The sequence below is a fragment of the Mauremys reevesii genome, linkage group 1 (genome assembly GCF_016161935.1).
Source record: "Mauremys reevesii isolate NIE-2019 linkage group 1, ASM1616193v1, whole genome shotgun sequence".
Lineage (NCBI taxonomy): Eukaryota > Metazoa > Chordata > Testudines > Geoemydidae > Mauremys > Mauremys reevesii.
Window position 1 is genome coordinate 263174896 of NC_052623.1, and position 17539 is coordinate 263192434.

The window sequence follows — 17539 nt, forward strand, 5'->3', positions numbered from 1 at the left end:
TAAACAGGACTAAGAAAGGGGGAAAGAGAGGATTGTGAGAAATAGGCCTTCCTTGGCATAGTAAATCCACGATAGCTCATGCTGCAAAACGTCTGTTAGTCTATAAGGTGCCACAGGATTCTTTGCTGAATTAATTGTAGTTACATTGCAACAGCTTGGCATATTATGTTGCTTCTCATTTCAGAATAAAAGTCCGTATGATCAGCACTTACAAACATTACTCAGATGCAGAATAATCCCTTTTAATCTAGCAGTGTATAAGTACAAAGGGGAACAGTAATAAGGGCAGATAAAATTGTCTTTCCTATAGAAACATTAGGGTTTTTATTGCAATACCATGAGTGGTACAAAAGCTTTCTTACTGAACTACTGGATTGCTTTATTAGGACACACATATATTTCTGATAATGATTTGTTAGGCAGAAGATTGAGTTCATTATCTTTCCACAATACTGTAGGATGAAGCTGAATTCAAAATATGATAAAGTTGTTAAATAAAAGGCAGGAAAATAAAAGAAGTGGAGCAAAATGGGGTTTTTGATCATTTAAAAAAAAGTTCAGGTATAATGGAGCATTCTTCAGTGTCAGACTAATGACTCCCTGTGAAAGAGAAGAGAAAAAGAGAAAAATTCATCAGATATGAACAGAAATAATTAACTGCTTTTCTTTCTGTCCTGTCTTGGTCAGGGAAGCTGACATGCCAATTAGCAGCTATAGTATAGAAATGAACTCACTGGGTTTTGAAAAGAGGTCTTGTTAAAGGTCTATGAATTTGGGGAACGATGCCGTGATGATATTCCTGTAGAAACCAAGGAAGAATAGATGTTGCCCTTACAAACCAATTCCATTCATCCAGCCAGATATCTTATTAAAATAGTTTGCAGTCACAAATGGTCACAATAACTGACATGGAGCGAAGGTCTGCCAAAGGCAGCGAAACAGAGAAACTCAGGTTATTTGGAGATCTGAACTTTTACAGGTAACTACTTCAAGGACCATGTTTGCTTTAAAATCCAGGTTTCCTGAGCAAATATTGATTCCAGCGATATAATTAACAAAAAAAGGAGCGTACCCTTTCTGACCTTCCTTCAGCAAGATACTATAAACATGTGAGTAGGAGCATTGAAGTCAGTGGGAGTACTCATGGGTTTCAAATTAGGCATGTGCTTAAGTACCTGCCTGAACTGGGACCTCTATTATTTGGGAAAGATCAGCCTCCAGAAAATAACTTTCAAAGCAACATGGTCTCACATCAACAGCTTTATAATTATTGAGTTATATGGAGAATCTCATGTTTTAATGGCAAAGCGCTTGTGTGTAAAATTAAATCTATTATGGGGAATTATTATTTTCTATGAGGTAGAATAGGACAATAGCTTAATGTTGCATTCAGCACTTGGTAGAGTCTTCTTATCCTGTGTTGTACATCAGCATCTGTAAGAAACCATTGTACAAAACATTATCTGTGGAGAGCCTTCCATTGATGCAAATATTTTATTTTAGCTACTCCTGTTTACTTTATGTAAATCAGCTAGAAGTGAAAGTATTTAAAATATTTCAAGATGTTGATGGTGACTCTCGCTTGGACTCATCATCTAGGGTGCATCAGAATGTTGCCACTTAGTGATTTCTTTATTCTGTCATTGTGCATTCATTCGTTTAACCCATATGATTTAAAGTTATGATATAATAGTATTTGTTATTAAAATAGCACCTAGGAATTTCAATCAAGGATCAGGGCCCCAGTGTGCTAGGTACTGTACAGACAAGTAACAAAGAAGCCCCTGAGAGCTCACAATCTACATAGCAGATAGAATGCAACAGGTAGATGATACGGCCAAATGGGGTGGAGGTGAATTGGAAAGATGAGGTAACAATAAAACAAAGGTTAGCTGAGACGTGAAAGTCACTTAAACGTGCAGGTTTGCACACTATTTATAATTCAGGGCAGCCAACATATTTGCAGTTTTCTTTGTTTGGTATTTGCTTTTTAAGGCTGGAGGAGAACTATGAGATTGCAGAAGGCGTTTGCATTCCTCGAAGTGCTCTCTACATGCACTATTTGGACTTCTGTGAGAAAAACGACACACAGCCTGTTAACGCTGCCAGCTTTGGGAAGGTGAGTCTAAACTGCAATGACAAGCCTTGCTCTCTAACCTGGCTCTGGCGAGATTTTGATATTTAAAATGATAAAGGCTCTAGCCTCAGGAAAACTGTCACTTCAAGTCAGAGATGGCGATGCATCAAAGGAATACGGTGCGTATTAAAACTCCAAGAAAAATGTGAAGCATTTTAAACACTCGGAAGGTCGGGATCACTTTTCATCATGGTTAAAGTGAAAATGCATTTTAAAAAATAGATGATTTTTATGATCTGCCTGTTCATGGCAGCCATTTTGCTTCAAAATGACATTTATGGCATTGGCAACATGGAAGCCAAATTCAAGAGAGTGTAAATAATTCTGTTATTCCTTAATATTGCTTTAACAGTAATAACAATATTTATAAGTGTTAAACAGCAACAATTCAGGTCATAAAAAATTAGTATGGACAGAAGTGCTCATTAATTCTGCAGAAATATTGGAATGCCCATTGACTTCAGTAAAGATACTCCTGATTTACACTAACATGAGTGAGAGGAGAACCAGGCCCATTATATGTCTTGTGTTGGCCTTCTGTGAGTGGTGAATTTCAGTCAGTACAGATGTGATCAATAAAACTTAGCTGTGTATTTCAGTACTGAGTTTCAGTGTCTTTTTAGGAGCTCTCAGTAACCTGGAACATTACCAGATGTTCTTACTTTTGAATTTGCAGATAGGTGGGTGTCTTAAGTGCAAAATGGGATTATGTCAATTTTTACTTAAAAGTAAGTGAACCACTAGATCATCTAATGTGACCACCTCTATAACACAGTCTGCCAGTAAATATTACACTACCTCTGAGTTATTCAAGAAAACACCCTGGACCTTTTAATCTTGTATTTTGTGATACAACATGCTGAAATTTGCCAAGCATTTTTGAAAAGTTTGCAAGCATCACTCTGAAGCTAATTTCAATGGAAGCTAATCTCATTTAATTGTACAGTAGTGCTATGTATTTACAGAATCAAAAATGTTGCTCGTATTATTTCCTAACACAGAAGCCAAAAGAAGAGAAAACATTTAATGGGATGTTTTTTCTTTTGTATTTCATGTTTATTTAAGTAGTTTAGTGAGGCAAGTAAAATGCATTGTGTGGCACCATTTCGGTGAATTAATTGCTATCAAGCCCTAATCGGTTAGGTTGACTTTGTGTTAAAGTTCTGTTTAGATGCAGTAAATGGAAACAATATTTTTATTCTAACTTCTGTTCAGCCTATTTGCTCTATCACTGCTACTACGTGGTTAATATTGTTCCAATGACTAATTTAGAAACAATGGAAATTGTGCCAAATTTGTCAATCTGTAGGAAATTTGTTACACTGGTAAAATGTTTATTATACCTTTGTTACCTTTACAAAAATGTCTGTAAATGATGCATCAGCTGTAAAATTTTAAATTGTTTCACCAGGAAACAAACATGCTTTGCCTGTCTGAAACGTCAGGCCACACTCGTGACCTCTCAAAGTGCACTGGTCTTTCCCGTCATGTCTACATTAGGTGAAGAGGCATTTAGACCCTTTCCCTTCCCCAAAGCATTAGTTGGAGTATCTTGTACAAATACAGATTTTTACCAGCTGGTTGCAACACCTGACCTAGAGTGGGATTTAGCTCAGCTCTAGCTGACACAATGGTCTTTCTCCATTGTAGACAGGAGCCCACACAAATGAGCCTTCTCACTGCATCCTATGTGCAAATTACCCCCAACTCCATGTTCCCAGCAACAGGGATATGTACATCAGGAATCTGAGTGCACTGGTACAGCTGTGGTGGTGAGGCAGTAGGCTATCTGTAGGAATCTGAATGTAGCAAAATGGCTCTGTCAAACCCACTGTTGCTGTGCGGAGATACTAAACCATTACAAGGACTAGTGAAGCCAACAGTTACTCCATGCAATCAATGACTCTGCCGTCAATTTCTCCCTTAGTGTAGATACACCCCTGGAGCTCTAACAAATTGGAAGCGCAGTAACTTTTAAAGTGAGTGTGCCATACGTGCCTTGGAAGTGGGGCTGTCCTTCCAGGCACAAATGAGTAGGTGCCAATTGAGGGTTTCCATATTTAGCTGGCTGAACAGAAACCCAGACACATTTGCCCTTATTGCAACTCATCAGTGCACTGCAGCTGTCCTCTGCTCCAGAGAAAGAGGCTAGTTGTTCTGTGAAATCTGTTAGTGAAGTTATGGACAGTTCGCCTTTGAGTGGATCTCACTGAATTTATGATTCATCTTTGAACTTTGAACTTTGTGGGTAATGTTAAACATAAGGGCTCCTGCTTTTTGATTGATTTTATTTTTCAATAGATTGTTTTACTGCACAGAGCTCTCTGTCCTGAGCTAAAAATTACCCATGTGCAATGAGTAAAACCCTAGCACACTACCTCTGAGTCAGCTGTTTCTTCTCGATTAATATACCAGCACTGATACCACCGGTACACATAAGGTTTCACTGATAAATGCCATTTTGGGAGATCTCTGACTTGGCTATGAATGTTTGGTCTAGACCGAGACTTGGGGTTCAAGGTTTCAGCTCAGGAGTGCCTTTAAAACCTCCTTTAAATGGCATACACATACAATGGAAACAAAAATAAAGGGAGTTCAAAAAAGAGCAAGAGAAGTGAAAAGAGATGGAGAAACAGAATTAGCATAAAAGGAATGATTAACAGAATCCTCACTGGCACTTAAGGGGTATCCACACTAGGAGAAAGGGTTTGCTGACAAGTAGTAACAAGTAACCCCTTTTTTATTCCTAGCGCAGACAAGGCCTTGGGCACGCTTGGCATTTTTACCTGTATAACTTATCTAAGTAATAATTAAAGAAGACCAGACCTTGACTGAGGCTGAAATTAGGGAAGTCAATGGCAAAATTCCCAATGACATCAATGGAACCAGGCTTTCACCCTAAGGAGGGAGCAGTATTAGTTAGATTGGTACTTGCAGCCAGTGTCAGGGGACTAGGACCAATGGGGTACAAGTAAGAAAAAGGAATATGGGCTGCATATGAGGAAAAGTTTTTTTTCTGACTGTGAGAATATTCAGCTTGTGAAATACTCCTCAGGCAGAAATACAGGAAACCCCATTATTTGGGTCATTTAAAAAAAAAGTCAAAGGACTCAGTGAATCAAACATTTAATTTAAAAAATCTTCCCAACTGTTCCATCCATTCCCAAATCTGTCAGTAATCTCAGGTGAACATTGATTCATACTGGAGGTTTAGAACCATTGCTGTAAAGTTACCAATAACTAAAGCCTTGTCTCCTTTCATTCCCCTTTTTTTCCCCAGTGTCCTCTCACATAACCGCTTCCTTTCATGACCCCATATGCTCCTCACTCTCTTAATCCCTCCTCCTGAAGATGTAATCTCTCCCCCCACCCTCCCAACTTTCTGTTTTAACACTTGTCTCAGAGATCCTGAATGTCTCCAAAGGGGAACTCTGCAGTGTCTCGTGATGGGTTTATGCTCCCTCCCAGTGTTCTTCATGCAACTCCATTGTGCAGCCTGGAGGTTCTATACCTCCTTCCATTGTTTCCTTATTTTGATGTGATGCTGCTGCGTCTTTGGCCAGCTGCAGCAAATAAATATTTTAAAAGGGAAAAAGAAAGAAGAATGCAAAAAATTACAGGTTGATTCTCATTCATACTAAGGCCACCGTACACCACCCTTGGCAGTGTAAAGGGTACGCTACCAAAGTGGTGTAATGTGGCCTGGACGCAAATGAGAATTAAGCCCCATGTTTTTAAATGTAAAAGGGGAGTAGAGTAATGTCACTGATTCTTATGCCATTCTATACTGGCACAAGCCTCTAAGTAGATGCAGTCCTTGTGCTGATATAGTTTATTTCATTTGGGGAACTGTATAAACTATACTAGCAAAGCACTTTTATTGGTGTAAGCTGCATTTACACTAGGAGGGTTTGCCAATATAGCTTTCCCAGCAAAGTCCTTCTAATGTAGACAAGGCTTTAGTGTAAACAAGAAACAGGCCTTCTATAGTTAAGATTTTTTTCATTCTTATAACTAGAAAAGATTCAAAATCAAACTTTGCTAGATGATCATTCCACAGTGTAGTCAGAGTTCAAAGCCAGAAGGAACCACTAGATCATCTAATGTGACCTCGTCTATAATACAGGCTGCCAGTAACTATTATCTGAGTTTTACAGATGGGGAAACTAAGGCATAGAAACGTACCTAAGCTCACACAACTGTTCAGCAGCAGAGCCAGGGACAGAACATCTACTGCAGTGCTTAATTGGTAATGAAGGAGGTGCTGGGGCTCAAGCAATTAGGTGCTGGGGCTCAAGCAATTTTTTTTTTTACTTTCATAAGTGACACAGCAAGCCTAGAGGTGCTGGGGCTCAGTCCTGGCACGTCCCGGCACAAATTAAGCACTAGTCTCATGACTCCTATGCTAGCCCCTTGTCTAGTGGACCACACTGATCCTTAAATTTAACATTCCTCCCCCCATTCTTTTTTTTTTCTTTCCAGTATTGGCTGGAAACAATATCTAATAAAAATGTATCTTATGTGACAATTGTCCGTGCCATAGACTTCAGGCCCAATACTAACGAGGGCAGTCAAACACAGTACATACGTGTTTAGCAAAATGTAAAAATACATCTGTGCCTTCTCACCAGTCATGTTTCCTTAGGGTCCTGAGAACCAATTGGCTTAGGACTCAAAGATGAGGGAAATGCGATTCCCTCATTAAAGCAAATGAATTAGTTTAATCGATCAGAGGAGAGAACTGAAGATGAGTTTGCCCTTGTTACATGGTTACGGTACAGGCTAGGCCCTGCACACTAATCAGGAGTGTGCATTGTAAATCTCCTCCTGACAAGCTTGTCCTCATGTGCGACCGTTTTCAGATGTTCACATTTCAGCAGTTTTAAAGTACAAAGGCAAAGACAGCCAGGAAGTACTTCCTGAAGAGGTCAGAGCAACAGAACCCTGCAGCCGCCTGATTGGTCCACACCAACTGTTTAATCCAGGAAGTTGGCCCAGGGAGCTGTCTGAGCAACAATGCAGATTCTGGCTTGCTATGGCTCAAACCTTGTTTTTCGCTCTGCCTTGATCCTGACTCCTGCCTTTGACCCTAGGCTGGCTTGACCTTGATACCCGTCTCCTGACTCTGCTTGGTGACTACTTCTGAGTCCTGTATTCATTCCTGCCCCAACAGACATTACTGGTCCAGTTGCCTACACCCTGGCCATTACAGGCAGCTACAACTCAACTGAGAGTCTGGGCTAAAGTGTTCAATGGTTCTTTAATCTTGAAAAAACAACAATCTGTTTGATTGTGCTGTGACAGGTTCCTCGGGCGCGCCATCTGGAACTGGGGTACCACTCAGCCCCCAACCCACCAGCCTGGGCTCCCTCTCACACTGTACTGTCTGACAAGCTGCAAAGCCCTCCAGCCTGCACTTTCACAAGCATTCACACCCAGCTGAAGTTACATGCAGGCTGTCTAACCACCAGCTTCCCAGCCTGGGACCCCAGTGCAGTTCCGTCCTGCCCTGGTCAAATCTTGCCAGTATATGGGTTTAATACCCGACCGCCTATCCCTGAATGTGAAGAGAACAATGCACGCTTGTGGTAACCAAGCAGAGATTTTCCCCAAGCACTCCAGTCAGAGCTCACTGGTTTAGATTAAAGCAAAAACAAGTTTAACAACTAAAAAAGATAGATTTTAAGTGATTATAAGGAATAGCAAATAGATCAAAGCAGATTATCTAGTAAATAAACAAAAATGCAAACTAAGCTTAATATACTCAATAGATTGTATATGAATTAGTCGATTCTCACCCTGAGAAATGGTACAAGCAGGCTGTAGATTCTTAAGGGACAAGCTGCATTTGCTTTACAGCTTGGACTCCCCAGGTGTTTCATACACAGGCTGGAAATCCCTTTAGCCTGGGTCCAGCACTTCCCCCAGTTCAGTCTCTGTTCTTCAGGTGTTTCCAGGAGTCTTATTGTGTGTGGAATGAAGAGTCTCTGATGATGTCACTCCCTGCCTTTAGCATAGGGAAGGAACTCTTTGTTTCAAAACTTGGTTCCCAGAGCAGTTTGTGGAAAAATACTGACAGCCCTAGATGGAGTCCAGCATCTTGTGGCCTGGTCACACATTTGTAGAGTCATAGCAGCCATCACTCAGAGGCTGTCTGTAGCATTCTCAGGAAGGCTCACGAGGTGGGAGATAAGCCTCTCCTAAGGCCTATTGTTCTTTCTAATGGCCCGTTGCCCTGAATAGGCCCTTCCCCACCTATTATTTAGACCAAAAGCACCTTGTCTAGTGGGCGTTACCCAGGTGTAACTACATTTGAAGTACAGAAACATAGTCAATATTCAAAACTTCAGATACAAAAATGATGCCAATATACAAATGGGATAAGCATATTCAGCAAATCATAACCTTTTCAATGGCACCTCACATGACTTATCTTGTACAAAATGCATCATAATTATGCCATAATCCTATCATCATAATATCACTGGGAAGAATATGGGGTGCAGTGTCACATGTGAATTAGGCTGAATTCCATTGAGCTGGATGAACTCTTGCAGTGGAAGATTTTGTACATAGCTGGATTCAAGCAAGGGCTTCACAAACTTCCCTAAAGGGCCTGAGCCGGTAGGACTGTTTGCAGGGTAAGATCCTGCTCAACAGGTAGTTGTCAGAACAGGGACCAGTGCTTAAAGTGGGTGCAAAGAGCCTGCCTTATCTTGCTTGATAGTATCAGCTGGGACATAGCAATCCTCAATGTCACAATCTAGATTTAGGTTTGGATTATGACCTCATTCCTCCATTGGAATCACACAGCTTTGGGAGCAGGGGTAAAGTACCCTCCCAATGCTCCCACCCTCCCCCATCCCTCGCAAATAAGTGGGCATGGTGGGAGTGAGCAGTAAGCACAGGTCATGCCTCCTCCCCCACAATGCACGGGCCAGCAGAGCTAGAAGGATGCAGGGGGAGGGGAGTATTATTTTACAATGGGCTGATTTGTCATGCTTCTTCCTACCAGTGGAAAAGGGGTGCTCTGGAGGAATTGCATCTCAGTGGTGTGCCTCTGCAGCACAATGCATTCCTTCTGTTCTTCCTGGGGCAGCGCATCTACACGATGCCCTATAATTAGGGGACTGATCCTAGAATATGTATGTGGGGGGGTGCTCAGGTGGGGTTTCAAAAGCACTTGGCATTGGAGTAGTTGGTAAAACTTAAATGGGAGCAGAGTTAGGTCAAAGCGGTGCACTTGTGAGAACCTCACCTTTCCTGTGTAAGATTGAAGGTACCAGCAGTATTTGTGATTCGTGTTTTAACACTAATGGGAAATACAGATAGCCCAGCTCTGAGAGAGTGAGCTCACCCCTGCAACAAACAAGAGGAGAATGACCACCCTGGCAGAGTTGTCTTAGACCAGAGCAATAAAAATAATTACCCTAAAACTGGGGAATAGCACACACTGTGTTTTGTATCTCATTTCACACACGCAAAGAATGTGCTCTGGGTGCAGTATTGGAAGCCCCAGGGAGTGCACAGCTCATCAGTCAATGTTCAGTGAATGACGGGCCCTGCTGGGGAAACTGGAGACAGACCTGAATGGCAGAAATTATTATCAGGGGTAAGAGAATTTCTCTTGCCTTGTTTAGAACTTACTTGGTAATCATGAGTTCTAGACTGGAACTCTGAATCTTAGTGGTGGGAGTTCTGTTTTGTTCCGGCAGATTTCAAGTTCTGGGCTGCTAATATATAGTTTTTGTTTTATTCTAAATTTATTTAATTGCCCTTGATAATGTTAGGAGCATGGCAAGAATAATTTTCAAATAAGAAGTAGAAAGAATTGCAAAGCATAGCACAGGCTTCCATTTAGCTCAAATACACTTGTAAAAATTAAATTTACCTTCAAAAAATTAACAGTTTAAATGAAGCGGAATCTTTTTTTGAAAAGGTTTTGCAAAATACAACATTTTAACTGATGCACCAAAAAGTTCTAGAGTCTTCACAAGAACACAAAGATGGCTGGTCTCTCCCATCCTTAGCTGTCAGTATGAAGACTGAGGCCTAAGCTGTTTTTGAGCCTCATACCAGGGAAGAATTTAGGTGGAATAATTGGGAAGTAGAAAGTTCACAGCTCACTGGTGAATGGGATAAGGGATGATGGCCCCTGGTGCAGGGGTTAAAGGTAGAATAGACAATACACGTCTCATTTTAAAGATAGAGAGGACCCTGATTGTGTTTGAGTCTCATACTGCTGAGGCATGTGTGATGCAATAATAGAAATTACAGATGGCATAAATCGGAAGGGCAGAGTGCACCTCGGCAGCATAGTTATATCTTTTGCAGCTATCCCTGCCTGATGCTTACATGGCACATGCAGAGTACAATACAGATATCTGCACTTTTTGTATATTTTTCTATATAATTGTTTATAAAACATTTGGTAACTTTCACTGATATGACTTGTTTACTGTTTATTTCAACATCTTAAGAGTTACCAAAAGTACATTTAACTTGATATTTAAATTAGATTTACTCAGGCAACTATTCTAGGTTTCAAAAGTACAGCTGGATTAGCTATTACATTAAGCTGCTTCTTAATGTAATAGCTATATAGCCTCAGAGGGTTAGCGGTGTTAATCTGTATCCTTAAAAACTAACAGATTTATTTGAGCATAAGCTTTCGAAAGCTTATGCTCAAATAAATCTGTTAGTCTTTAAGGTGCCACCAGACTCCTTGTTGTTTTTGTGGCTATATAATAGATATTGCATGTTACATTGCAACTGTTTAGCCTCAAATGTATAAGAATGATTTGAGGGGAGCCCTCCTCCCATTATCTCTGGTGTCCCCTATGGCCTCAGAAAGGAAAGGTCACCTGTCCCCACCACACACACACAAAAAAGGGTCCCTCATGTACTTCTCGCTAATAACATTAAAACACAACACAGACGTTCTGTCCACTTTCATCAAACCACATTTCAGGATTAACGTCAAAAGGGTTAAACAAACGCAGATGTGTTTGGTAATAGTTCAAAAGAGAAGAAAAATATACAGCTCTGATTTTAGGAAATAATGAATCCTACCTTATCTAAATCCCAGGCACTCACTAATAGGAGCATCAGGTATGACTATTTAATTGTGTGATTGCTTTACAAAATGATAAGGGAGATTTTTAAATAGCTCACAGGAAAATAAACAAGATTCCCTCTCATAAGAAGGAAAGACCAGGACTCAGCCAAGGCACATATGAAAGGGACAGAGCTGAAGTTATTAAGCAGGGAAGGAAATCAGTCGAGCACTGGCTCCTGAGGTGGTATTGAGAGCACAGATTATCTTCACGTGAAATTCCTGGGCCCCATCTTACTAAAAAATCCCAAATGAAACTTCATGTAAAACAAAGTTTAGTGTAAAAATGTGGTTTTAGTATTAATAATTGACAATGTAAAAATGACACCTCCTTATTCAGCAAAGCTCTCTCTGTTTTCAGATTTATATTTGCTCACTTTAGGGACATATGGAGTGAAATTCTGACCTCGCTGAAATCAATGGCAAATTCCCACTCACTCCAGTATAAGGACGATTTCACATGATATCTTTTACCTCTGTTGCTACTGCAGAGCCAACATCGCCAGGAGGAAGGCAGCTGGATTCCATTCTTGTTCACACATCACCAACAGAATTATTAAGCAAGTTCAAATTGTAGAGTCAGATCTTGCCCTCATTGGTATCTTTGCAGCCACCCCACAGAATCTTCTTTACTGGTGATGGGAAGGAAAGAGCCTAGCTTAATTTTCAGATCCTAAGTTGAATTTTCAGTTCTGACAGCTAGAAAAAAAGCATCTCTTTACTTATAAAAAGAGCAAATTTTCTCTGTCAGTCACTGAAAGTCAATAAACATGAAACCACATATTGCTGTTTTTAGTCACTTTTCAGAGTGGAAACACACTTTAAAACCAACAGTCACACATGTCTGCTTTTCCCATTGATTTCAATGCACAATTCTCCCCAACCTACTCAGCCTCACTTCCTGCCTCTTGTCAGGGAACTAGTTCCATCCATGGAGTTAGAAGAAAGTCATCTATAACCATATAAATCTGAACATTGAAAATAAATTATTTTTTAAATAACATCTGTTGTGCTTGAACTTACACCCCACCCACCCATAGTGTTTTCTGGAAAAATCCTGGAATTTTCCTTTAAAGTTTTGCTGGACTTTTAATAAAATAATTTATACAGAATATTGTTATAAGCAACACACTTCAGCAGTGCTCCAGAAAGTATATTTTACTGCTTAACATACTGGATTTGCAGGGGAAGGGGGGAGGCAAATCAGCTGATTTTCTGCTTTTATTTGTTCTTCTCTTTTCCTGATCATTTCTGCCCTGGTATGTAGACATATCTAATTTCTAAATTTTAAGAACTCCCACAGCATATGGTTCATAGGGTCACATTTACAGTGTTCACTATAACATTTAATCAGCACTTGACAGACTTTGAAAGTTACTCCATTGTTTAAAAGTAAAAGTAAAATAGAGGAAGTTTGCTTTTGAATCTACTGCTGTAATATTCAACTTTGGGAGTGGAATGGTACGTTCTGAGTGACAGCAACCACCAAAAGAAAAAAAAGGAAAAAAATCCCCAGAAAGTGGTTCTTCAACATTGCCTTTTTTCCCACAGCCCTGTGGAGCCCCCAACCTTGTCTGCAGAAACTGAAAGAGAGAGGGGTGGGATTAATGTGTAATTAAAGGGAATTTGGAAGGTTGAGATGTTGCGGAATGTTAGATCAGTAGCTGGAACAGCATGTGGTGTTCTTTAGGCAGGCTTCATTGAATCCATACAAAAAAAGAAAGAGGGGCTGCTTGCCCGTCTGCTCATTTATCAAACAGCTAGGCTGAACTTTCACAGCTCCACAAAAGTGTTTTACTGTTTGCTGAAGTTTTGCTCTAGAAATTAAAGCTGAACAGCCTAGTGAGTGTGAACATACGTAGCATTTTTGACATAAGCCAAAGTGTGTGCAAGGTTCTGAGAAACAAACACAAATCGATTATCTATTGCACAAGGAAAACCATTTGTAGATTTGGCAAGAAATGTGTGAAGAATAAGCTAAATATGTGATATTGTAATAATCTTTATAAAACACCTTTGATCCAAATGCCCCTTCCAGAGCTTTTGATCATCAGTCAGGGTTAGACAGTGATTGCTGATACCAATTGTGGTAAAATACAACTTTATGAAAAAGTCCATATTATTTAATTCATCTTTAATTGACATTTTCTTCTGTATGAACAGCTCCTTTTATCTTTTGTCTTCAGTTAATTTTACATGGCTTTCATCGAGTATGAGAAAAATTCAGCAATAATCTAGGGTGGAAAATAGCACGCCTAGGAATAAAATAAAGGAAGAAAGTCCTCCTCCATACCAATCTGCAAGGCCTACTGCTTTCTTTCTTGTTTTGGCAGTTCTGCTGAAAGAGTTTTCATCATGCCTCATGTGCTACTGCAGACTGGGCTCATTCCTGTGGGGGGTTCCACTCGCTTGGACCTCAGTAGGAGTTGGGCAGACCCATACAAAGGGGCTCTGCGCTGGTGCAGGGACTAGACTGCATGAAGGAGTCAATAGTTATTGAAGGCACGATCTACTGTTTGAATTAATAATGGTCTGAGTCCTAAATGTTGCTAGCACTGAAGATGTGGTGTTGGTTTACCAGTCGTCTTTATTGTCGATGGAGCATAAATCAGTGTTCAAATTCTTTGCTTTATCCTGTTTGTGAAGTGCACTGTTATTCTCCATCCAGAGTGTAGATTAAGCCTGCATTAACTCTGCCCTACCCCTGTAAACACAACCGTGAACCCCATCTAGCAGAATTGTGGCCTCTGTCAAACAGCAACATCTTTCCAAGGAATCCTCTGATAGCAGTGCAAGTATTTTAATAACAGGAGTGTGAGGGCCCCGAAAGAATTACTGCATTCTAAGAAACATTCTGCTTCCAGAGCCATCAAGATGAGCTACTGCCCACATATTAATATTTCATAACCAAGTTACCTAAATTGTAAAGTCTCAGGCTTATTTGACCAGACGCGTAGCAAATTTTCTAATAATAAATGTCTTATTCTGGTAACACGAAGCCCCTGATCCTGCAAACACATATATGAGCAACTTTAATAGTACACCCAATTTTGGGTGAAACTCTCATTAAGCTTAAGGGAAGAACTGTGCCCTTAAAGTTTATGAATCACGTTTCACTCTGGTATAAATTCAGAGCAATTTCATTTAAGTGAATGGAGTTGTTCTGAATTTCATTTGTTATTTTGCCTCATTCAGTAAAGGGATTAAATTAATACATCATTTTTTAGAAAAAGCTAATTTGGTCAGATTTCTCCTGTCACACTTTACACGTACGTGCAGTGGTGCCCACAGCTCAGTTTGCTACACATGGTGCATACCATTGGCAGGGGTGCCAATGTGGGGAGTGGGGTACGGCTGCCCAGAGAGAGGGGAAAATAGGCGGTTTGCCCGGCGCCCACACGTGGTAGTGTGACCCAGCATGCAGGGATGCACTGCCACTCAGAGAGGCCGTGGGTCCAAACTTATCATGATGGAGGGTCGCAGGGCCCCATTTCAGTGAGAGGTGTTGCGACCTGGCACCAGGCCAAACCTGAGTGGTGCTGTGATCCTGGGCACCAAGTTGCAACAAACTGGAATGGGGAACTGGGCCTACGTGCTGTTGCAGAGTGAGTGCGATTGTGCACACTAGGTGACAAATTTCTCGTGGTTCCCCTGTGTACGTTCAATCCAATTTCTCTTCCTTTCCCTCATGCTACCCAAAACAGGCTATATTAAAAATACAGTATTGGCATATGTGATTTTTTTTGGATTTGTTAACATGTCACTGTATTTATTTGCAGATAATAAGACAACAATTTCCACAGTTAACAACAAGAAGACTCGGAACCAGAGGCCAGTCAAAGTGAGCATCGTATAGTATTATCTCACATTCTCACCCAGGGCCAAATTTTGCTATGGTTTCCTGTCAGTGAAGATAGGGGCATGACACCAGGGATGAATTTCTCCCTGTAGCATTTTAGAACCAAATTTTGCCTGAAGATTCTACTGTGGCGTTCCCATTGACTTCTATTTCTGTTGCCTTGGAAGCCATTACCAAGTAATATTTTCTCTTAGTGGTGTAGTAACTACAGTCCTTTATAAATAGTCTAAAATAGCATCTTTTACTTATTTCACCATTCTGTGCTAACTCTCTGAAACTTTGTAGAGTTATAATATCATTTATGTTTCATATACATTTTATACAGCACCTTTCTTGCCAAAAGGTTCCAGAGCACTTCATACACTATTTGAGATCTTCACATCCACCACTGAAATGCAACCATTTCTGGGGTGCAATGTGGCAGTTATTCAATAGCATACAGTTTAGGGCATAAATGGCAGAACGCTATATCAGAAAGAGATTCTAGAGGGAATTTAGGTAGAAAGAATCCAGTTGCCCAAACTGGAAATTGGCCAGGAACCTGGAGTTAATACCCTCTGCTCTTGTGAGAAGATGAGATCTTTAATAACCATAAGTGGTCAGGTTTTGAGTTTTCTGTCTCATACAAAAGATGAAATTTCCAGAGTAAAGTGCATCCTAACATCACAGGAATTGGGTCTATACTGATTCAGGAAGAAGAGTGAATGCAACATCACTCCCTGCAACACCTAGGTTTTCCTTGGAGGTCCACATATTGGCCAGATCTGACCCTTAATTTGTAAAATATAAAATGAGAGCGCTAACTAGTATGGCTGCAAACATTTGTTCGTAAAACTTCTCATTCCCACAGAAAGCCTACAAGCACAATGTTACTAATCAATAAGAAAAACACATAAAATGATAATTAAACCTATATATTCACATATATTAAGGATAGAAACCAACATGAAAGATATTCAATCAAATACCATTTTAAAATCTGATTTCACTTCCTTCTAATAAATCGTTCCATGGTGATGTGTCTCTAGCAGGTTCTCTTCACTGAGATCAAAACTAACTGTACAACAACCCACCACTGTCTCCCTGAGGCAACTTTTATGAGAATTTCCTGTGTTTTGTAACCGAACTCTTTTTCCAGAGTGATAACCCCCAGACAGTTTCAAAATTGAGCTCTCATCCCAAAGACCAATGTGTTTCTGCCCAGCTACCATAATGGTTAATAACCCAAAATATTATTGACATGAAATTGATGGGCTAGTCCAGCTGCACATTAGCAAAAAATTGTAGGCCAGGAGGGCTCGAGATAGCCAGGTTTAGAAATGGACATGATTTCGGCACTGGTTCAGCAAAGGCAGTATGTATGAAGATGTGACAGTTTGGTTTTGGGTAGCATACGATGCAACTGTACACTATCTCACACTGGTGTCAACTGTATCGTCATTTGGTTAATTGCTTTTCAGCTGAAAGGAAAGGGTGAGTGCTACCATGTTTGTCAATAATATTAATTGCCTTTAGAGGATGGTACTTCTGTCATTTGAGTGCTGGAACTAGCAATTCCATTGTGCTATAATGGGGACACCCCAACTTGACCCATTGGAGGAATATGGCTTCCTGGCAATTTACCAGGAGCCCCAGTTCCATGCTTAATTTGCGTAAACAGAAATAGATAGCAATTACACAATCACACTCCTGTTTAATGCAGAGGTATGGGCATATTTTCACATTTAAAGTTGGTCGTAGCCACGGTCCTGCTGTAGAACTTTGTGGGCAGCATTTGGCCACAATACTGCCTTTCAGAGGGAACACCTTCAGGAACAGCATCCAGTTGAACAGGCCAACTCATTACATAGTTATGTGGGTGCATTTCCAGGTAGACGTGGTTATTTTAATATTTACCGGATCCATTCTTGGTGATGTGGGAGTGTCAGTACGATATCCCGTGGCCATGTGTCGTTTCACTGGATTGTCCAGTAAGATTCCCAGGCTGTTCAGACTTGGCCTGGGTTGTTGCTAACATCTGACCTTAACCATCTTTCTAAACAAGGAAAGGCAGGCAAAACAAACAACAAAATAATCAGAGCAATCTACAGGGTTTTAGGCAGTCAGCATAGAAACAAATGCAGGGCCACACAGGGGGTTCATGATTGCCACTGTGCTGGATGTCTTGGCCCCCTCAAAATTTCACAGCACAGGAGGGGTGGAATTCAACTCTTTCAGGTCTACATCTCTTTTAGCTGTTAGCAATGCAAGGATCACAGCACCCAGATGAGTAGTTCTGATTTTATCCAATTAAAGGTAAAGATATGTATGCACACAATACAGTCCATCACAATAAACACACTCTTTGCCATATGCAGTACTGCTCTGAGTTCTATTTTTATTTTCAAAAATATCCAATCACATTCAAATTAAATGTTATATAGAGAAA

General features: G+C 40.4%; 1 protein-coding gene and 1 long non-coding RNA gene across 2 annotated transcripts in view; one reads left to right on the forward strand and one right to left on the reverse strand.

The window, feature by feature from the left end:
* The window catches only part of RFX4 (regulatory factor X4), a 100945-nt gene that overhangs the window by 21352 nt on the left and 62054 nt on the right, over positions 1-17539 (forward strand). Inside the window, exons 4-5 of the mRNA XM_039519314.1 lie at positions 1996-2119; positions 15032-15093. Of these exons, the coding sequence (XP_039375248.1) occupies positions 2054-2119; positions 15032-15093 (128 nt within the window). The 5' untranslated portion in view covers positions 1996-2053. The remainder of the gene's footprint in view (positions 1-1995; positions 2120-15031; positions 15094-17539) is intronic.
* On the reverse strand, positions 250-7990 carry LOC120395169. Its single transcript, XR_005592503.1, has 4 exons — positions 7936-7990; positions 4964-5035; positions 735-799; positions 250-600 (listed from the first exon to the last, which is right to left on the reverse strand). It is a non-coding gene; the product is annotated as an uncharacterized LOC120395169 (long non-coding RNA).